At 36.2% G+C, this 23936-nt stretch overlaps 1 protein-coding gene and 1 non-coding gene across 11 annotated transcripts in view; both read right to left on the reverse strand.

The window, feature by feature from the left end:
- Depdc5 (DEP domain containing 5, GATOR1 subcomplex subunit) overlaps positions 1-23936 on the reverse strand; it is a 161690-nt gene that overhangs the window by 123110 nt on the left and 14644 nt on the right. For 9 of the 10 annotated variants that reach the window (XR_009226269.1, XR_009226270.1, XR_009226268.1 and 6 more), the window contains exons 8-12: positions 21604-21673; positions 12882-12960; positions 11401-11462; positions 4230-4299; positions 3752-3824 (exon numbers count right to left, since the gene is read on the reverse strand). Coding sequence is in view for 7 of the 10 variants with exons in the window: in XM_046439464.2 (XP_046295420.1) it covers positions 3752-3824; positions 4230-4299; positions 11401-11462; positions 12882-12960; positions 21604-21673 (354 nt within the window). In the remaining 3 variants the exon portion in view is untranslated. Of the gene's footprint in view, positions 1-3729; positions 3825-4229; positions 4302-11400; positions 11463-12881; positions 12961-21603; positions 21674-23936 lie in introns of those variants that run through there. The other variant, XM_046439466.2, reaches the window with a different exon arrangement.
- Positions 10817-10888, reverse strand: Trnaa-agc (transfer RNA alanine (anticodon AGC)). The gene has a single exon. It is a non-coding gene; the product is annotated as a tRNA-Ala (tRNA).

The following is a 23936-nucleotide window of genomic DNA, read 5'->3' on the forward strand; positions in this document are numbered from 1 at the left end:
GAGATATAGCTCAGTGCCCCTGGCATCAATTCCCATTCCCAGTCCCCCTGCAATATAAAATAAATTATGATTTTAGAAAATTTAATTTTAAAAAATGAAAATAGCTGGAAACAGTGATACACGCCTATAATCCCAGTAACTCAGGAGGGGAGGATCACAAGTTTGAGGTCAGCTTTAGCAATTTGGCAAGACCCTATCTCAAAATAAAATTTTAAAAAGAGCTGGGTCTTTAGCTCCAAGGCAGAATGCTCCTGGGTTCAATTTCCAGTATGATAAGCTAATTAAAAAATAAAAACAAAAATGCCCCCTTACTCAATGACACTGCAGGGACACCAGACTCATCTCTTGTCCTGCTGCAATACATGTGAGGTACAAAGCATCAACGAGACAATCTTACTAAAAAAGATTCAACTAAGTCTTCAAAGCAGGGCTTCTCAATGCAGGCACCTTTTTTTTTTTTTTTAATTAATACAGCATTATAGTTAAACACAGTAGTTGGATTTATCCTGACTAATTTGTAATGCATGGAATTTAAGTTCATGTTCCCCACTTTTCTCACTCCTCCTCCCTTCGTGTTCTCCTTCATCTACTCTACTGATCTTCCTTTCATTCTTCTACTTATTTATTTTTTATTGGTTATTTCTATTTATACATAAAGGTAAAATTCCCTGTGGTATATTTATAGATACACATAGCATGATTTTTTAAATCTTTTCTGCATTTCCTCCCCTTTCCCATCCTTCCTCTCTCCTTCCTGATCTTCTTCTCTTCTACTGATCTTCCCTTTATCTTTATGATATCCAATCCTCTCCTCCTTTCCTTTATTTTATTCTAGCTTCCACATATGAGTTTACCCTTGATTTTCTAATACTGGCTCATTTCACTTAGCCTGATGTTCTCCATTTCCATCCATTTACAAGCAAATGCCATAATTCCATTCTTCTTTATGGCTGAGTAAAACTCCATTGTGTGTATATACCACACTTTCTTCATCTATTCATCTATAACACGTATCTAGGTTAATTCCATGATAATTGTGAATTGTGCTGCTATAAACTTTGAAGTAGCTGTATCACTATAGTATGATTCTTTGGGATATATACCAAAGAGTGAAATAGCTGGGTCATATAGTGATTCCATTCCTAGTTCCATGTAGGCACCATTAATATTTTGAGCAAAATAACTGTGAGGGACTACTTTCTGCATTGTGGGACATTTAGAAACATTCCTGATTTCTACCCACTAGATACCAGCTGCATACCTTCTTCCCACCACCCATTTAAGAAAATAAGAAATATCTCAAGACATGACTAAATATCCTGGAGCAGAGAACCTCAGTAGTAACCTCTAGTTTACAGAAAAAGTAAGTTAAAACTTATTGCATACACATGCAATCACATAAATCCAGAAAGGGTATTCTACAGCCTTCCTACTCAAATTGTTGTGTAAACACCAGCAATATGTGAAAACACAGGAGCTAGCTAGAAAAGCAAATTTATCCCATCCAATCCTGAACTGATAAGAAAAAACATTTTAAGTCAGACACAGTGGTACATACCTGAGGCTGAGACAGGAAGATTGCAAACTTGAGACAAGCCTGAGCAATTTAATAAGAGCTTGTCTCAAAATAAAATCTAAAAATAGACTGGGATGAAAGCAGGGCGTGGTGGTGCACACCTGTAATCCCAGCAGCTCAGAAGGCTGAGACAGGAGGATCACAAGTTCAAAGCTAGCTTCAGCAATTTAGCAAGGCCCTAAGCAACTTAGTGAGATTCAGTCTCAAAATAAAAAATAAAAAGAGCTGCCAGCCCGCCTGAAACCCCAGCAGCTCAGGAGGCTGAGACAGGAGGATCATAAGTTCAAAGCCAGCCTCAGCAAAAGGCAAGGTGCTGAACAACTCAGTGAGAGCCTGTCTCTAAATAAAATACAAAATAGGACTGGGGATCAGGCTCAGTGGTCGAGTGGCCCCGAGTTCAATCCCCAGTACCACAAAAAAATTAAATTAAATTAAATAAAAAGAGCTCAGGATGTGGCTCAGTGGTTAACTGCCCAGGGATTCAATCCCTTGGGTACTAAAAAAAAAAAAAAAAGGACCTGGGATGTAGCTCAGTGGTAGAACACTTACCTAACATGAGCAAGGTCCTAAATTCAATGACTAGTACCATGGGGGAAAAAAAGTTTACAGGATAAGCATTTTGTACAAGATCCCAGTGGGTAGATCACATGCACATTAAAGTATATTGTTTATTTTTCTTTTTTTCATTCTTTTTAGGGCTAGGGATTAAATCCAGGCAAATGCTCCTCAGTTCCATACTAAAGCTTAAGTAGCACAGTTCACAGAACTACTAACCTAGAGTCTTCAACAAGTGAATGGTTAAAACCAACACAGTGGCACATGAATGAAACCCCAGAGGCCCAGGACACTGAAACAGGATCCCAAGTTCAAGGTGAGTCTCAGCAACTTAGTGAGGCCCTAAACAACCTAGTAAGATGCTGTCTCAAATTAAAAAATAAAAAGGGATGGGGATGTGGTTCAGTGGGACAGCACCCCAGGTTTAATCCCCAATACTGGGTGAGGAGGGGGGAATAGACTAAACATAAATTATTCTGAGGACAACTAAGGAAATCTGAATACACACTACATTGTGTATGATACAATAGAATTACTATTACAACTTTTTAATTGTGAAATGTGATAATATTAATATTTTATATATAAAAATGTTCTGTTTTAGAGTAGGGAAGAAGAGCATGAGAAGAAGATTACCACTAAACAGGGACGAGAGATGGGAGGGAATAGGAGGGAGAAGGGGAATTGCACAGAAAAAGGAAGGAGACCCTCATTGTTATACAAAATTACATATATGATAGTGTGAGGGGGAAGAGGAAAGAAAAAAGAAAGAGAGAAATGTGTCTCAGTAGATTGGGTAGAGAGAGGTGATGGGAGGGGAGAGGAGGGGAGGGGGGATAGGAAGGGCAACAGAATACAACAGACATTAGTATTGCTGTATGTATAAATGTGGCTGTATAACCAATGTGATCCTGCAATCTGTACATGTGGAAAAATAAGAATTCATACCCCATTTGAATCAAATGTATGATATGTCAAGATCATTGTATTGTCTTGAGCAACTAATAAAAAAAATGTTCTGTTTTGGTTTTGCATAAGAATAAAATGTTATAATATCTACAATTTACTTTAAAATAAAATTTAGCCAAAAAATGTATGAAGCAAAATAATAACCGATAAATCCAGGGATTGGGTACGTAGGTTTGTTATATTATTTATTCACTCTATTTTTTCTGCATGTTACCATTTTTCAGAACAACAAGTTTGGAAGGTTTAAAAATGTGTACATAAATCAACACATATCAAACTTAATAAAAGTACTAGGAAAAAAGTATGGAAGGTTTAAATACAACACAGTATGTTGGATTAGATCCTAGAACAACAAAAAGTACATGAATGGTATAAGTTGTGAAATCTGAAAATTCTGAAATTTTGTTAATGCTAGTGACCCAATGCTAATTTCCTAATTTTAGCAAATGTTACTTGGTTATGAAAATTGGTTAACATCAAAAGAAAGTTTTAACATTATAAAGGAACTCTTTATAGTGTACTATCAACAATCTCTCTGTAAATGTAAAATTATTTCAAAATAAAAAGGTTAATTAATTTAATTATTTTAAGTTAGAAAAGAGTCAATTAATCAACCAACCAATACATACATAGTGAAGTACCCGAACATACTTGTAAAAGTCTTCATAGAATCGCCCTTTGTGATCCTGTCGAATTGAGGCTTGATTTATTTCAGGAAATTCATCTGAAAAAGAGCCAATGTAGTATGTAGAGCATATTGAAAACAATAAATTCACAGCTTTGTAAGCTTCCTCTTCTGGGTTGAAGATTTGTATAACAAAAATATGAAGATAATTGTGTATCTATTATGTTCGTTTTATGATGAATCACAACCCACAGACTTCTTACATACACTGATATACTATGCTATTTTATTTTCTATTTTACCCTGTTCTCATACAAAGAAGATGAAAAGAATAGCTGGGGATAAATGTAGATAACCAAGCAAGGTGATGTGCACCCGGATTCCCAGTTACTACTCAGGAGGCTGAGGCAAAAGGAACGAATGAGCCCAGGAGTTTGAGTTATGCAACATAGATTTTAGTCTCAAATAAATAACAAAAACTAAAAAAGAAAAAAAATTACTCACCAATAGATTTTGCATCATAGAAAGTTCTAGAAAACAGAACCACTGTCACTTCATGACTGCAGTTCTTCTCCTACGCATAAGTAGAGAATAAAAGGGCTCAAGTTTATTTCATTTACTTCACAATATAGCGGCCTGCATGTGACAATATTCTATTTTAGGAGATTCAGCAAAAGTGCACAGAATTGAGTAATGACGTCATATAATTGTAGAAAGCATAGTATAGGACAGAGCACTACTGAGAGTCAGAAGATTGATCAAGTCCTGGCTCTGAAACTTACCACACATGACCTTGCGCAAGTTACCCAAAGCCCCAGGAATGTACAAAGTGCTTGAAAACCCGCAAATCACCAATATGCAAATGTTCCTATCTTCCAACTCTTAATTTAGCATGAAATCAGTCATTCCAGTATCTAAAACTCAAGATGTTTGCACTTGTTTTACATTAGTGTACTTTTTGTGTTTGTTTTTGTTTTTATTTTTTTTTAATTTCCTCAGACTTCAATCTAGGGAAGAAGAATAGCACTCGATGTATTGGATTCAAGATCAAAAATACTTCCATATCCTATCACCATTGTAGCATGAAGAATAGGGGCTGCCGGAGAAATGGAGGTATAAGCCAAGGGCATAAATTATCTTTTAGATGGGGAGTGAGAGCTACTGAGAATAAACATTTCCATGAAGTCTAGAGATAACATCCTAAAAGAAGGGTGTTTACAGATGGATGTGAAATGTGGCTACTTGTAATAAGTTAGTAAGCTCAGTTTCAGTCCTTCCAACCCCATCTCTATCCCAACAATACTTTCTAATCATATAATTCAGTATTCACCACATAGGCATACAAATTAATGCACTATATACCACTATATGTTCTTCCATGGCTGTATCTCAAGTGTACAGAAATTCCTAAATACAGTCACAGTACTAAGAACGGAGGACTAGAAAAGAACAGACCTTCATTAGCTACCCACTAAGTTACTGAACTCCAAATGCTCCAAAGTCAACATTCTTGTCAAATTTTGATATAAGAGGTTCACAGAAAATAGGTCACAATGCACTAGAGTGGGCAGAAGAGTTTCTTGACTCACGTGATGAAAAAAGAGGGATTACTTTTCTTTCCATTTTGCAGAAAAGGAAAGTGATGCTGAGAGAGACTGAATAATTCTCCAAGATCAAAAAGCTAATCAGGCTGATGGCACATGCCTATAATCCCGGCAATTCAGGACGCTGAACCAGGAGGATCGAAAGTTCAAGGCCAGCCTTAGCAATTTAATGAGGTCCTAAGCAACTCAGCAAGACCCTGTCTCAAAACATATTTTTTTAAAAAAGGGCTAGGGGGGAAAAAAAAAAAAAAAAACTTTATGTTCTTTTCCACTACATAATATGACCTGAAATACTTTTTTGATCAGGATGATGTTTCCATGTGAAATAAAGGTCAGCTAATTTGTAGGTTTTTAAAAATTGTGGTAAAATAAATGTAACATAAATGTACTATTAGTGTCATTTACTACATTTACAGTGTTGTGCAACCATCACTACTACATAGTTCCAGAACATTTTCATCACCCCAAAAGGAAATCCCATGTCATAGTCACTCCACCCTCAGTCCATTGCAACCAAAAATCTACTATTCACCTCTATATATTTGTTTATTCTGGACATTTCAGGCAAATGAAATTTTATGTGGTCATTTGTTTAGATTTTCCCATTTAGCATGTTTTCAAGATTCATCTTGGTGGCACATGCCTATAATCCCAGCAACCCAAGAGACTGAGGCAGGAGGCTCATTAGTTCAAGGTCAGCCACAGCAACTTAGCAAGGCCCTAAGCAACTGAGCAAGACTATATCTAAATAAAATATTTAAAAGATATGGGAACATGGCTCAGTGGTTAAGCATCCCTGGGTACCAAAAAAAAACATATTCACCCATGTCATAGCATATATTAGCACTTCATTCCTTTTTGCAGCTGAACATACTATATTGTATGGATATACCTGATTTTATTTATTCACTCATTAGCTTACAGATATTTGTGTTGTTTCCACTCGTTATCTATTATGAATAATGTTGTTAGGGATATGCATGTGGGATGGAAGTATAGTTCAGTGGTAGAGTAACTTGCCTAGCATGTATGAGGCCCTAGGTTCAATCCCTAGCACACACAAAAAAAGAATATGCACATGAGTTTTTGTGTGAATATGTTTTCAATTCTATCAAGTATAACTTGCCCTCCATATGAATGGATCCATTATCCACAAATAACCAACCGTAGATCAAACATACTCAAGAAAAAAAATTTCATCATACTGAACATGTACAAACTTTTTTCTTCCCATTATTTCCTAAAGAATACAACACAGCAATTATTTGCACAGTGGTTACCTTATATTACGTATTGTAAATAATCTAAAGATTATTTAAAGTATTTGGAAAGATACATAGATTTTATGCAAAAGTTACAACATTTTATATAAGGAACTTGAGCATCCATTCCAAAGATTTTGGTATCCACAGGGGGACCTGGAACTCTATGGATAATGAGGAATGATTATACACTCCCAAGTATGGAACTGCTGGGTCACACAGAAATTCCATTTAATTTATTGAGGAAATAACAACTTATTTTCCATAGTGGCCATACGATTTTACATTCCCAGCCACAATATATAAGAGTTTCAAATTCTCCATATTCTCTCCAATACTTATTATACATACTTCATTTTATAAAAAAGTATTATTAGATACAAAATAGTGCTGGGGATGTGGCTCAGGGGTTGGGTGCCGCTGATTTCAATCCTTGGTACCAAAAAATATATATATATATTCCTAGAGCCTGGGAATGTGATTCAATGGTAGAGCATATATGAGGTCCTGGGTTAAGTCCTAGCATCACACACCCACATGCACATATATGTATGTATGCATAATTAGTTGTCTTAGCAAATGTGAAGTAGTATTTCACTGTGGTATTAGCTTGTATTTTCCTAATGACTAATACTTGGACACCTTTTTACATACTTATCCATTTGTATATGTTCTTCGGAGAAATATATATTCAACTCCTTTGTCCATTTATTAATTAGTGTGATTCTTGAGTTCTAAAAGTTGCTGATATTTTCTCAATGCTATTTTCACTTTCTTGCTAGTGTCCTTTGAGGCACAAAGTTTTCAGTGTGTCTGTGTGTGTGTGTGTATGTAAATTGAAACCAGAGGATCTTGTACATGCTAAGCACATGCTCAACCACTGAACTACAACTACAACTCTGTTGAACTTTCATTTTTTAAAAAATATTTTTAGTTGAAGATGGACACAATACCTTTGTTTATTTAATTTTTTTATGTGGTGCTGGGGATCAAACCCAGTGCCTCACAATAGCTAGGCAAGCGCTCTATCACTGAGCCACAACCCTAGCCCAGATTTTCAAAGTTTAATTTATTTATTTCTTCTTCAGTTTGTTGTACTTTTGCTGACATACCTAAGAAACCCTGCCAAATCCAAGATCATAAAGATTTCCCTTAAGCGTTTTTTTAAGAGTTTCAAGGTTTTAGCTCTTATATTTAGGTCTTTAATTTTGGTTAATCTTTGTATATAATGTGAGGTAAGGATCCAAATTCATTCTTTTCCATATGGATATACAGTTGTCCCAGACCACTTGTTGAAAGATATTGTTCTTTCCCCAACTATATGAACTTAAAACCCTTATCCAAAATCAACTACCATAGATTTCTGGACTTTTAATTCTAATGTACTGATCTATATGTGTATCTTCATTCTAGTATCACTGTTGTAATGACTGTAGCTTTGTAGTAAGTTTTAAAATTAGTTAAATTTGAATCCTCCAAATGTGTTCTCCTTTACAAGACTGTTTCTGGCTGTTCAGGATTTCTTGAAATTCCACATGAACTTAGAATCAACTTTTCCATTTCTGCAAAAAGGTACTGAACTGTAGATTGCTTTGAGTAGTATAGCCATTTTAACAACATCAAGTATTTCAATCTGTGAATACAAGCTTTTTATTTGGGTCTTTATTAATTTCTTTCAGTAAGGTTTTATAGATTTTATTATACAAGTCCTGCCAGTCCTTGGGTAAATTATTTCCTTAAGTATTTTATTCCTTCTGATGTTATTGTAAATGCTTTCTCTAATTTCCTGTTTTGGTTGTTCTTTGATGGTATACAAATATCAATTTTCTGTGAAGATTTTATATCCAGAAACTCTACTTGATTTAGCACTAATAAATTTTTTGTAGATGGATTTTTAGGATTTTCTACATATAGGATCATGTTATTGGAAAACAAAGATAAGTTTTACTTCTTTTCCTATTTGGATATCTTTTTTTTAATTTTTTATTTGTGGGCTGGGGATGTGGCTCAAGCGGTAGCATGCTCGCCTGGCATGCGTGCGGCCCGGGTTCGATCCTCAGCACCACATACAAACAAAGATGTTGTGTCCACTGAAAACTAAAAAAATAAATAAATATTTAAAAAAAATAATAATAATTTTTATTTGTTTTAATTAGTTATATATGACAGTAGAATGCACTTATATACTTTGATATATCATACATAGATGTGATATAATTTCTCATTTTTCTGAGTATACATATTATAGAATCACATTGGTCCTACAGTTACATATACATAAAGTAATAATGTCTGTTTCATTCTACTATCTTTCTTATCCCCAAATCCCCTGCCTTCCCCTCCTTTCACTTCCATCTACCTAAAGTAACGCTTTTTTTTTTGCATTACAATTCTTAATACACATATATACCACAATTTTTGTATCTCTGTTTGTATATAAAGTATACTGACACCTAAATCTTTATACATATACTTTGTATAAGGATGTCCATCACATTCCACCATCCTTGCTAATCCCCTGCCCCCTCCCTTTTTCTTCCACCCCTCTTCCCTATCTAGAATTCATCTATTCCTCCCATGCTCTCCCTCCCTACCCCACTATGAGTCAACCTCCTTATATCAGAGAAAACATTTGGTATTTGTTTTGGGGAGATTGGCTGACTTCACTTAGCATTATCTTCTCCAAAACCATCCATTTACCTGCAAATGCCATGGTTTTGTTCTTTTTTAATGCTGAGTAAAATTCCATTGTGTATATGCCACATTTTTTTTATCCATTCATCCACTGAAAGACATCTAGGTTGGCTCCACAGTTTAGCTATTGTAAATTGTGCTGCTATAAACATTAAAAACAGTATGCTGTTTTTAAGTCCTTTGGGTATAGTCTGGGGAGAGGAATAGCTGGGTCAAATAGTGGTTCCATACCCAGTTTTCCAAGGAATCTCCATACTGCTTTCCATATTGGCTGCACCAACGTTCAGTCCCACTAGCCATGTATGAGTGTCCTCGCCAACACTTATTGTTGTTTGTCTTCATTATAGCTGACATTCTGACTGGAGTGAGATGATATCTTAGAGTGGTTTTGATTTGCATTTCTCTGATTATGCTAGAGATGATGAGCATTTTTTCATATATTTGTTGATTGATTGTATTATTTGAATATCTTTTATTTCTTTTATTGCCAAGTTGCTCTGCCTAGAACTCCTAGAACAATGTTGAATACCAGCGGCAAAAGCAAGCATCCTTATTCCTGATCCTAAGTTAAAGTTTTCAGTCTTTCAAACTTGAGTATGATATCAGCTATGGGTTTCATAAATACTCTTAACTATATTGAAATGATACTTAGTTTAGAGTTGAAGTCTTAGGTAACATAGCTTAATTTAAAGCAACTTAATAGAAACAATCCATTTTAAAAATCTGCATTGATTTTTGATCTTTGGATAAATGCCAAGAAGTGGGTTATATGGTGATTCCATTCCTATTTTTTTGAGGAATCTCCCATGGCTTTCCAAAGTGGTTGTACTAAATTGCAGTCCACCAACAATGCATCTGTGTACCTTTTCACCCACATCATCACCAGTATTTATTACTATTGGTGTTCTTGATAATTGCCATCCTGATTAGAGTGAGATAAAATCTTAGAATCATTTTGACTTGCATTTCCCTGATTGCTAGAGATGCTAACCATTTTTTTCATATATTTATTGGTCATTTGTTTTTCTTTTGAGAAACTTCTGATTAGTTCTTTTGCCCATTTATTGACTGAGTTATTCTTTTGGCATTGGGTTTTTTGAGTTCTTTATAAATTCTAAATATTAATCCCTGTCAGAGGAGTAGCTGGCAAAGATTATTTTTGTATTCTGTTGGCCCTCTCTTCACACTCTTAATCATTTCCTTTGCTCTACAGAAGCTTTAATTTGATGGCATCTCACTTATTGAGATGGTTTTATTTCCTGAGCTTTAGGGGTCAGGTCAGCATACTATAGTGATATAGCTACTTGAATGTTTATAGCAGCATAATTCATAATAGCCAAATTATGGAATCGGCCCAGATGCCCATCATATATATATATATATATATATATATATATATATACACACACAATAGTTTTACTCAGCCATAAAGAAGGATGAAATAATGGCATCTGCCAGCAAATACATGGAAATGGAGAATATCACACTAAGTGATATAAAGTGATATACGAATTGCTTTTTTGTGTATTTTTGGTGGTGCTGAGGATTGAACCCAGGGCCTCATACATGCTAGGCAAGCACTCTACCACTGAGCCACATCCCCAGGCAGTGCTAAGTGATATAAGCCAGCAGAAAATCAAGAATCAAATGTCTTTTCTCATATATGGAAGATAGAGCAAATAAGAGAAAGAAAGCAGTGGGGGAGTGGTGCAGGGGATTAGATATCACAAATAATAGGAAAGATCAGTAGAACAAAGAAGAACAAAAGAGAGGGAAGAAGGATGGAAAAGGGGAAGAAATATGGAATTAATTAAACAAAATCATGTTATATGAATACATAAATGTACCAAAAGGAATTTCAACTTTCTGTATAAGTAGAAAGTACCAATGAAAAATAAATAAAGGAGCAAAAGGAAGACCAGTACAGCACAGGAAGGAGAATATGGGGAGGAAAGAGGGGAGGAAAAAGCAGGCAGGAAATAGGGATTGAAATCAAATCCCTAGCATGTAATGAACCCAACTACTATAACTGTAATGCTCTAATTAAAAAAAAAAAAAAAATCTGCATTGACCAATATTTATCCAATGAGACTTAGTGTAGAAGAAGAAACGTACCTTCCACTTGGTAAATAGATCAGCAAGGAAACCATTCACAGCTTTCTCAAAATACAGATCCCCTGAAAAGAAATAGTAAGAATATGAGGTAACCTTATTTCTTGCTTTCATTTCTTCTCTAAAAAGTAAAAGAAATGAGACCAAAGAGAAAATGGTAGACTCTGCTAGACCTTAAAACAAGATCATAAAAGCCAAAAGTACAAGGAGATTTGTTTCATCCCAGACTTTCTATCAAGCCAATAATATCTGTTTCCCTTAGTTGTAGGCCATGGCTTCAAGGTAAAATGTTAGCTTGGAAAAAAAGCCTAGATTTTGGGGGCTGGGGCTGTAGCTCAGTGGTAGAGCGCTTGCCTAGCATGTATGAGGCACTGGGTTCGATCCTCAGCACCACATAAAAATAAACAAATAAAATAAAGGCATTCCGTCCATCTACAACTACAAAAAAAATAATTAAAAAAGAAAAAAAAAGCCTATTTTATTGATAAATACAGTATATCTCAAAATGAGAACAACCTAACCTCCAAATATGATTATGCTCATAGTGATGTTTAAAGTGTATTAGCAAATGAATTGATAGACCCTGGGAATTCACAAATTATCATCTGTAGTTCTTGCTATGCATAAGTGACCTTGTCAACTCACAGCAAACATTAATGTGTAATTTTGCTAAACACAAATTTGAATATCATGTACCATAAGGCTAATATGTTGGACATAGCATCTAGCATTTTCATTGTTCTCATTATGTCCTAATTCTAATATAATAAAATAAATTTGATTATTTCTGTAAGTGCTAGAAAAAGAAATGTAAAATATCAAAGAAGGTATCTGTTGTATCTGCTGCTAACCAGAGTTGTCACTCTGTAACTTTTTTGGGGGGGGTACAGGGGTACTTGGGATTGAACTCAGGAGCACTCAACCACTGAGCCACATCCCCAGCCCTATTTTGTATTTTATTTAGAGAGAGTCTCACTGAGTTGCTTAATGCTTCGTTTTGCTGAGCTTGGCTTTGAACTTGCAATTCTCCTGCCTCAGCCTCTCAAGACATTGGGATACAGGCATGTGCCACTGCACCTGGCACTCTAACTTTTCACTATATACTTAAAGATCAAGATCTGGCTGGACGTGGTGGCGCACATATTTGTATATATATATATATATATATATAATATATAATAACATACAAAAATATAACCTTTATATACCAACTTTATATATTTATGCATAAATATAAAGACTATAGATACATGTGTGTATATGTATATATGTGTGTGTATGTGTGTGTATATATATATAAATTTATTTCTCAACTTCATACATACATAAAATTTATCTCTCTATATACAGTCCGTCTATCTACCTTAGCATCAAGGCACATCTTTAAAGAGTGTCAAGAGTTTACGGTAAAATGATTGCAACTTAAGAGAAAACCAGAAAACTCTACCTAGTGGCAGTTACAATCAGCACTTAGAGAACATTACCATAAATATCAAAATCCCACATTTCACAGCTCATCTGAATAAATATGTAAACCATAGCTGACGTAGAACGGAACACCACCTGAAACAGGAGGAAAAAAAACATAATTGCATTAGAAAATAATAATGCAGTCAGGCACAGTGGCCCACGCCTGTAATCCCAGCAACTCAGGAGGCTGAGGCAGGATTCCAAGTTTAAGGCCAACAACTCAGCAAGACCCTGTCTCAAAATAAAATATAGAAAAGGACTGGTGATGTAGCTCAGTGGTAAAGCACCATAGGTTCAATCCCCAGTACTGCCAAAAAAAAACCACAATGATGTATGATTTTGGTGTTGCAAAATGAAGTAGTTCCTGAAGATCTGTTTTACAACAGTGTAAATAAACTTAACACACTGAACTACACACTTAATGTTTCCTATTGCTGGGCATGGTGATTTCCTATTGTAAATTTTATGTGTTTTAACACTTTTTTTTTTGGTATGTGGGGATTGAACCCCAGGCACTTAATCACTAAGCCACATCCCTAGCCTTTTTTTATATTTAATTTAGAAGACAAGGTCTCACCGAGTTGCTTAGGGCCTCACTAAGTTGCTGAGGCTGGCTTTGAACTTCCGATCCTCTTGCTGCAGCCTCCCCAGCCATTGGGATTATAGGTATGCACCACCACACCCAGCTCAATACTGTCTTTTAAAAAGCATGCTTCTTTTCTTTCTTTCATTTAAACAATTACTCAGCTCATACTCTGGTCCTTGTATTATTGGCAGTAATAAGATTTAGTCCCTGCCCTCTTGGAGTTTATAGCACATGATGTCAATGTGAAAAATACTGCAATATGTACAAACAATCCATGAAGATTCATTCACACAAGAAATGAAGCAGAAAGGGCAGAGAATCCACCTGGGCAAGTCACAGAAAGCTCATTATGGAAACAGAACCTGGGCAAAAATATACCAAATGAAAATGAAATCATTTGCCAGTCTAATAAATTATAATTCATACTTCCTCTTTGCCCAGACTGCCTCAAGGAAAAGCATAAGTGGCATTCTGGCCACATGTGTTTTACCATAGGATCTTTGCCCAGTTCTTTCCTCCTCCATGAGGTTCTGAAGAGGCTTGATATGAAAGCAGAATATAAATCTGTGACACTACTTTAGTTAGTTCATTTAGAGACCTGCTTCTTAAAGACAGAAGCATCTTTAAAGATCATACTCTTGGGGCTTTCTATACTCCCTGGGACATAACAGGTATTTGATAAGTTCATTCTCCTTCTCTAACACACAGAACACAAAGACAAAGAGGAAATATACCTTTCAAAATGTCAACTTTGATCATCTCTGGTATTGACTGGTATGAGGAATTTTGTTCCTTTGGGTTTTGTTTGTTTTGTTTTGTTTTTTGCAGTACTAGGAATCAAACCCAGTGCCTCACACATGCTAAGCAAACAGTGAGCTTTATCCTGAGACCTGTTTATTTTTTTAAATTATGACATACTTCAGAAAAAGAAATAGAAATATACATTATCTAAATTTTTTATAATAAACATTTAAGGCTCTGATAATCAAAGTTTTTGTTTGTTTGTTTTGCTAAGACAGGAAAAGTACAAATTCAAGGCCAGCCTCAGCAATTAGCATAACCCCCAACAATTTAGCAATCCTTAGTATCTCCACACAAAAAAAAATTTCTTCAACATGAATTTTGATGGAGACACTCCAACCACTGTACTGCATTCTACAATTGTTTTTTTATGTGCTCTCCACTTTGAAACTGTAAAGTGATAGTTATTATTTCATTCAAAAGGCTTCCAAAAGTCCCTTTTATTTTTGCAGTGCCGGAGATCAAACCCAAGGCCATGTACATGCTAGGCAAGCACTCTATCACCAAGCTACACCCCCAAACAGGTTTGGGTTTTTACAAATAGATTTCTGCAATTCAGTAGTTTCAAGTATATTCACAACATTGTACAACCATCACCATTAATTCCAGAGAATTTCCATCGCTCCAAAAAGAAACCCCATAACCATTACCTCTTATTCCCCAATTTCCTCTCTATGAACTTGCCTATTCTGGATGACATTTCATTAATAATTGTGAATATTTCACACCAATAGAATCATACTCTATGTGGTCTTTTGTGACTGGTTGTTTTCACTCAGCATAATGTTTTCCAACTTCATCCACTTTGTTGCATGAATCCAAAAGAATGTCAAGCTGGAGAGAGGAGGGGTTACACTTGTAATCCCAATTATTAAGGAGGCTGAGGCAAAAGAATTGTGAATTCAAGGCCAGCCTAGGCAACATATCGAGACCCCCATCTCAAAAACATTTTAAGGGCTGTGGTGTAGCTCAGTGGCAGAGCACTTGCCTAGCATGTATGGGGCACTGGGTTTGATCCTTAGCACCATATAAAAATAAACAAATAAACTAAAGACATTCTGTCCATCTACAACTACAAAAAAAAAAAAAAGTATTTAAAAAAAAAGTTTTTAAAAAAATTTTTAAAAAGGAAAAAAAAGCTGGGCACACTGGTGCATGCCTATAATCCTGGCAACTCAGGAGGCTGAGACAGGAGAACCATGAGTTCAAACCCAGCCTCAACAATGCTGAGGAGCTAAGCAACTCAGTGAGACCTTGTCTTTAAATAAAATACAAAACAGAGCTGGGGATGTGACTCAGTGGCCAAGTGCCCCCTGAGTTCAATCCCTGGTACCAAAAAAAAAGAAAAAAGAAAAGAAAAAGGACCTCATATTAACACCCCAACACACACACACACACACACAGACCCTCAATACACTGAAAATTAAGAATTTCATTTTTTTTTTAGAGAAAAAAAAATTTTTTAATATTTATTTTTTAGTTTTTGATGGACACAACATCTTTTTTTTTTTTATTTTTATATGGTGCTGAGCATTGAACCCAGTGCCCCGCACATGCCAGGAGAGCACATTACCGCTTGAGCCACATCCCCAGCCCAAGAATTTCATTCTTATTGCTGAAAATTATGTGGAAATACCACATTTTTGTTTCTCCATTTATCAGCTGATGAACAGCTGGCTAGTTTCTACTTTTGGGCTATTATACATAATCCTGTTGCGAACATTCATGTACAAGTTTTGGTGGGTACATATGCTTTTCAGTTCTCTCAGGTAAATACCTAGGAATAGAATCTCTGGGTAATATAGTAACTACGCAGTATCCTTGGAAATATAACACAAGGCTTATGGATGCTAGGCAAATGCTCTACCACTGAGCTACACACAGTTCACTGTGCTTAACTTTTTGAAGAACCACTAAGCTGTTTTCCACAGTGGTTGCACCATTTTACTTTCCTATCAGGACTATATGAGGTGAGAGGATCACTTGAGCCCAGGAATTCCAGGCCAACCTGCATAACACAGCAAGACCCCATCTCAAAAAATAAACATAGTAAAAGTTGCAGAAATAAATACTCCCTTTCCCTTTAAATTTAACACTTCTAATCTTTTTTTTAATATTTATTAGTTGTTTAGTTATAGGTGGACACAATATCTTTATTTGTATGTGGTGTTGAGAATCGAACCCAGTGCCTCACGCATACTAGGCAAACGCTCTACCTCTGAGCACAACCCCAGCCCTACTTCTAATCTTTTTGGGGTTGGAAAATCAGGTAAGTAACCTGGTAATAAAGTTTTTCTTTAAACAAGCGGTCTGGGGCTAGGGCTGCAGCTCAGTGGTAGAACACTTACCTAGCATGTGTGAGGCAATGGGTTTGATCCTCAGCAACACATATAAATAAATAAAATAAAAGTCCATGACAGCGGGCGAGGTGGAACACACCTGTAATCCCAGCGGCTGGGGAGGCTAAGATAGGAGGATTGTGAGTTCAAAGCCAGCCTCAGCAATGGCAAGGCACTTAGCAACTCAGTGAGACTCTGTCTCTAAAAGACAAAATAAGGCTGGGGGTGTGGCTCATTGGTTTAGTGTCCTTGAGTTCAATCCCTGGTACCAAAAAAAAAGATTGGACATCCAATTGCACATCCAATAAATGACATTCATCTTTAAAAAAAAAAAAAAAAGTCAGAAAACAACTAGAAAAAAATATTGAAAACAATAATAATAATAATAAGAGGGCTGGCCGGGGTTGTGGCTCAGCTGGTAGAGAGCTTGCCTGGCACACGTGAGGCACTAGGTTCGAGCCCCGGTGCCAAGCCACATAAAAATAAAATAAAGGCATTGTGTCCATTTACTAGAAAAAAATTTTAAAAAATAAGAGGGCTGACAGATGGTATAGCTCAGCGCTAGAGTGTGTGCTTAACATGTGCAAACTCCTGCATTCAATCCCCAGCATTAAAAAAAAAAAAAAAAAAAAATGCAGCCGGGCATATTGGCACATGCCTATAACCCCAGTGGCTTGGCAGGCTGAGGCAGAAGGATCCAGAGTTCAAAGCCAACTCAGCAAAAGCAAGGTGCTAAGCAACTCAGTGAGACCATCTCTAAATAAAATATAAAATAGGACTGGGAATGTGGCTCAGAAGTCAAATGCCCCTGAGTTCAACCCCAAGGTACCAAAAAAATAAAAGTTATATATATATACAAATATATGTGTGTGTGTGTGTGTATATATATATATATATATATATATATACATATATATGTATATGTATGTATATATATCTCATTCAATGTAAAGAAGGAAGGTATTGTGACATTCATTACTTAAAATTTTACAATGCTGGGCTAGGGATATAGCTCAGTTGGTAGAGTGCTTGCCTTGCATGCATAAGGCCCTGGGTTCAATCCCCAGAACCACCAAAAAAATAAAAATAAAAAGTAAAAAATTTTACAGTGCTAACCAAACATAATGGTGTATGCCTATAATCCCAGCAACTCAGAATACTGAGGCAGGATAGGAAGTTTGGGGGCAGTCTCAAAAACTTAGGAAGACCCTGTCTCAAAATAAAAATTAAAAATGGCTGGGGATGTGGCTCAGTAGTAAAGTACCTCTGGGTTCAACCCCCAGTATAAAAAAATAATAAAATAAAATATCATTCAATGGACATTCAAGAGATTACTAAATAACTATTTAACATCCATTTTCCAAAGCAGATTCTATTTTGGGAGGCAAGGGACCAAACCAAAAGACTAAACTTCCTAGTCTTAGCAGCAACATTCAACTAAATTCTAGCCAGTAAGATGTAAATGGGGTTTTGCTATATTTTCTTTATTTTGTTGTTGGGAATTGAACCCAGGACCTTATGCATGCTAACCCTGAGCCCTAGTAAGATGTACTATATCCTTAAAAGAAATGCAATTGGTTGAAAAGTAACCATCTCTTGTCTTCTTTCCCTAGAATATTCTGCCTAGAATATGGGATGTGGTTTCAGGAGCGTGAGCTGGATCATGGAAGTCCTAGCCATGATTTCAAGATGGCAGAGCAGGAAGATAGATGGAGACCTTAATAGATCACAAATAAAGTGTGACACTGTCATGCCCACCATGAATTATGTAACCAGAGTTCTCTTACATGAAAAGAAAAATAAAATAGTTGACTTTAAGCATTATAGCTACTGTTGCTTTGGGGTTTTTGTTCAACAAAATCGAAGCAAAAAAAAAAAAACAGTTTTAAGACAGGGTCTCCCTAAAAAAACCAGTGACCTTTCCATCTTGATCATCCACAAGACTGGGATCCAAATTAAAATCAGATATATTCCATGCTTGAACAAATATATCAAAATAGACTCTACTCTCATGTATAACTAAAAAGAACAAATAAAAAATAAGTATTTAGTATTTTTAATATTATAAAAACAATATTTGGCTCTGTATAATCTTTTTTGGAAATCTGTCACTTAACACTGTGTGCTAAAATTCATTCATATTATTACTTGTAGCTACAGTTCATTAATTCTTTTGTTGTTGTTGTTGTTGTTGTTGTTAATGGGGATTGAACTCAGGAGCACTCAACCACTAAGCCACATCCCCAGCCCCATTTTGTATTTTATTTAGAGACAGGGTCTCAATGAGTTGCTTAGTGCCTCACTAAGTTGATCCTCCTGTCTTAGCCCCAAGAGCCACTGGGATTACAGGCATGCATCACGGCACCGAGCCAAAAGAAATTTTCAAAAATAAGTGAAACAAATAATGTACTATTGAGGTAAAATATATACATATTAACACTAAATGAATGACAGGAAAATATAAAAATGAAATTCAAATAGCGGCTACCTGTCTGTAAAGACACTGATTCTTAACCAGGGGTGATTTTGCCCCTCAGGGGATCTGGTACCATCCAGAGACATATCTGGGTGTCATGATTTGTAGGGGGGGTCAGAGAATGAAACTGGCATCTCATGAGCAGAAGCCAAGGATGCTGTTAAATATACCAAAATGCACAAGACAGTTCCCATTACTGACATTTGGGCCAGGTAATTCTTTGTTTGGAGGCCTGTTCTATCTATCTATCTATCTATCTATCTATCTATCTATCTATCTATATGGATGCCGATAGCACAATAACTCAGTTATAACAACCAAAAAAATCTGGACATTGCCAAAAGACTCCTGAGGCAGCAAAATCACACCTAGTTGAGATAGTTTGACCAGCATGAGTAATATTCACAGCTGTTCAACTTGGATTCTTCCCACCACAGCAGAGACCCAGAAAGGATTCCTTTGCAAAGGTCTCTCTTCATGTTTACGACATGATCTTCAATGAGTTTCACTTTTGCTATGTATCAGTGGACAGAGAATCTTGCAGACTAGACACCATACCTCTATGTTGAACATTAAATAGGCTGATTTGGAATAAAACGACACAGGCTGGGATTATGGCTCAGCGGTTGAGCACTGGCCTAGCACATGTGCAGCCCGGGGTTCAATCCTCAGCAGCACATAAAAAATAAATCAATTAAAAAAAAAAAAAGCAATTGTGTCCAACTAAAAAAGAAAAAAAAAACAAAGATCAATCCCCAACCTGCAAAGATACAACTGTAAACATCAGAGTTGCAGAGCACTCTGATTCTAATTCCATAAAGGCAAACCAATAGCAATTATGAATTTTTTTTGTTTTATTTTTTTTTTTTTAATTTTTTATTGTGGGTTGTTCAAAACATTACAAATTTCTTGACATATCATATTCCACACTTTGATTCAAGTGGGTTATGAACTCCCACCTTCACCCCATACACAGATTGCAGATTCACATCAGTTACACATCCATTGATTTACAAATTGCCATACTAGTGTCTGTTGTGCTCCGCTGCCTTTCCCATCCTCCACCCTCCCCCCTCCCCACCTCTCCCCTCCCCTCCCCTCCTCTCTCTCTACCCCCTCCACTGTATAACCCTGAGGGTCTCCTTCCATTACCATGCAATTTCCCTTCTCTCTCCCTTTCCCTCCCACCTCTCATCCCTGTTAAATGTTAATCTTCTTCTCCTGCTCTTCGTCCCTACTCTGTTCTTAGTTACTTTCCTTATATCAAAGAAGACATTTGGCATTTGTTTTTTAGGGATTGGCTAGCTTCACTTAGCATAATCTGCTCTAATGCCATCCATTTCCCTGTAAATTCTATGATTTTGTCATTTTTTTAATGCAGAGTAATACTCCATTGTGTATAAATGCCACATTTTTTTTATCCATTCATCTATTGAAGGGCATCTAGGTTGGTTCCACAGTCTTGCTATTGTGAATTGTGCTGCTATGAACATCGATGTAGCAGTGTCCCTGTAGCATGCTCTTTTTAGGTCTTTAGGGAATAGACCGAGAAGGGGAATAGCTGGGTCAAATGGTGGCTCCATTCCCAGCTTTCCAAGAAATCTCCATACTGCTTTCCAAATTGGCTGCACCAATCTGCAGTCCCACCAGCAATGTACAAGTGTACCCTTTTCCCCACATCCTCGCCAGCACTTGTTGTTGTTTGACTTCCTAATGGCTGCCAATCTTACTGGAGTGAGATGATATCTTAGGGTGGTTTTGATTTGCATTTCTCTGACAGCTAGAGATGTTGAGCATTTTTTCATGTACTTGTTGATTGACTGTATGTCCTCCTCTGAGAAGTGTCTGTTCAGGTCCTTGGCCCATTTGTTGATTGGGTTGTTTGTTCTCTTATTGTCTAATTTTTTGAGTTCTTTGTATACTCTGGATATTAGGGCTCTATCTGAAGTGTGAGGAGTAAAGATTTGTTCCCAGGGTGTAGGCTCCCTATTTACCTCTCTTATTGTTTCCTTTGCTGAGAAAAAACTTTTTAGTTTGAGTAAGTCCCATTTGTTGATTCTAGTTATTAACTTTTGTGCTATGGGTGTCCTATTGAGGAATTTGGAGCCCGACCCCACCGACTGTAGATCGTAGCCAACTTTTTCTTCTATCAGACGGCGCGTCTCTGATTTGATATCAAGCTCCTTGATCCATTTTGAATTCACTTTTGTGCATGGAGAGAGAAAGGGATTCAGTTTCATTTTGTTGCATATGGATTTCCAGTTTTCCCAGCACCATTTGTTGAAGATGCTATCCTTCCTCCATTGCATGCTTTTAGCCCCTTTATCAAATATAAGATAGTTGTAGTTTTGTGGATTGGTTTCTGTGTCCTCTATTCTGTACCATTGGTCCACCCGCCTGTTTTGGTACCAGTACCATGCTGTTTTTGTTAGTATTGCTCTGTATTTTCTTTGTTTTATTTTGATCTTAGGACTAAGACATAATACTACAAGGAAATAAAACCAAAAAAAAAAAAAATACTTTATAAATCTTACCCTGGTATCTTCACTGATATAACCACACATGACCTTCTCATTCTTGACCCACAGCTCACCAGCTTGTGCCCTGAAAGGAAAGACAAACATAAATTATTACAAGTCTTAAATCAAGAAGAAATAAGAACTTCAGATAGCTAGCTCTACTCTAATAGTTATACCCAAATGACTTGATTAATTACACACTTACAAAAAGAATTCCATGAACAGATTACTCAACATAAAAAAAAAATTTCATACTGCATTGAATACATAAAAACAAGAGCTCTTAATCTGGGAGTTCATAGATAATTTATACTTCTAAGGAAGAGAGAACTCCAGGGAATCCATAACCCTCTGAAATGCAAGATTATCTGGGCAGAATTATCTGGGCACATAAAAAGTTAAAAAGCAGTTGTTTGACAAGATAGTGCACACCTGTAATTCCATCTACTTGGAAGGCTAAAACAGGAGGATTACAAATTTGAGGCTAGTCTTGGCAATTTATCAAGACCCTGTCTCAGAAAATAAAAGAGGCTTGGCACAGTGGCACACACCTGTATCCCCAGTGGCTCAGTAGGCTGAGACAAGAAGACCATGATTTCAAAGGGGAATTGCTAAGCAATTCAGTGAGACCCTGTCTCTACAAATAAAATACAAAATTGGGCTGGGGATGTGGCTCAGTGGTCTAGTACCTCTGAGTTCAATCACAGTATCCCCAAATAAATAAATTAAATAAATAAGTAAAAGGGGCTGCAAATGTAGCTCAGTGGTAGAGCATCCCAGATACAATTCTCAGTACCACAGGCAATCTGGCTCTGTTGAAAAATTTTAATGACAACTTAGTATTACATTTTTCCAGCTTTTTTCCTCTGAAAAAATTTAAGGGTATGAGGGCTGAAGTTGTAACTCAGTGGTAGAGCTCTTGCCTAGCCTGAATGAGGCACTGCATTCGATCCTCAGCACCACATAAAAATAAACAAATTAAAAAAAAAAAAAAAAAAAAAAATATATATATATATATATATATATATATATATATATATGAATAAATAAAATAAAGATATTGTGTCCATTTATAACTAAAAAAATTAAGGGTATGAAATGGATAATAGTAAAAAGACCTGACTAACCTGGGGAGAAACTAATCAAGGAAAGAATCCCAGCCCTAAGTGCTATTTATTAGTTAAATGACCCTGGGGAAACTCTGAGAGGATCAGTGTTCTTATTGTATAAAATGAGCTGTTATGAGAATTAAACCAGATGATGTGGGAAACTTCAGAATAATGCCAGGATAGAAGTGTTCAGTTAAGAGTACTAGGGGCTATTCTTATAAGTAAGAACTACAACAATAGCAAATATTTTAATAAAATGCTATCTTGGAGAGATATCTGAGAACCAGGTAATCATCCCTCAAACAATTACATATATATATACATATATTATATGTATAAATAACACACACATATAACATACATACATTAATATATGTAAATAAAAGCCAAGAAAATGCTATGTGCCATGAGTCATAACAGAGACTATGATAACTGAGACTACCCAGGAAAATGCTAGACACTCTCAACCTCTCTGAGCCTCTGCTGTATCTGTAAAATGAAGAGGATTAGACCAAACCTTTGGTTTTCAAGCATCCTTCTCGTGGTCCTAAAAAATATATCTCATAATATGCTATTGCCCAATTATGTCTGAATGGTCAAGTAGAACAAACCTGACTTGAGAAGGGGCCACTATTTCTTTAATATTACAGGTTGAGCATCCCTAATCCAAAAATCTAAAATATTAAATTCTCCAATGCCTACATGATGCCACAGTGGAAAATTCCATTGACTTCACTGTGATAAGAGTCAGAGTCAAAAGACAAGCACACTAAAAGCACTGTATAAAAATTAGGGTTGCAGATATAGCCCAGTGGTGGAGTATGCACAAAAAGCTGATTTCAATCTCCAGCACCACAAAAAAGTATTAAAAAAAAAAAAAAATTAGGGGCTACGGTTATAGCTTAGTGATAGAGCACTTGCCTCACGCATGTGAGGCACTGAGTTCGATCCTCAGCACCACATAAAAATAAAGAAAGATATTGTGTTAATCTATAACTAAAAAAATATTTTTAAAAAAATAATCTCAAGCTATGTGTAGAAGGTAAACAAGAAACAAATGAATTCTTTTTGCAATGGGGTCCCAACTCCAAGATATCATTATGTGCATGCAAATATTCCAAAATCTGAAAAAATCCAGTTTCTGAAATACTTCTAGTGCCAAGCTTTTCAAGTCAGAGATACTCAACCTGGACAGGCATGATAGTGCATGCCTGTAATCCCAGGGTCTTAAGAGGCTTA

This window comes from Marmota monax, unplaced genomic scaffold, assembly GCF_021218885.2.
Source record: "Marmota monax isolate L192 unplaced genomic scaffold, Marmota_monax_Labrador192_F-V1.1 WCK01_AAM20220418_F8-fsc00253, whole genome shotgun sequence".
Taxonomy (NCBI): Eukaryota; Metazoa; Chordata; class Mammalia; order Rodentia; family Sciuridae; genus Marmota; species Marmota monax.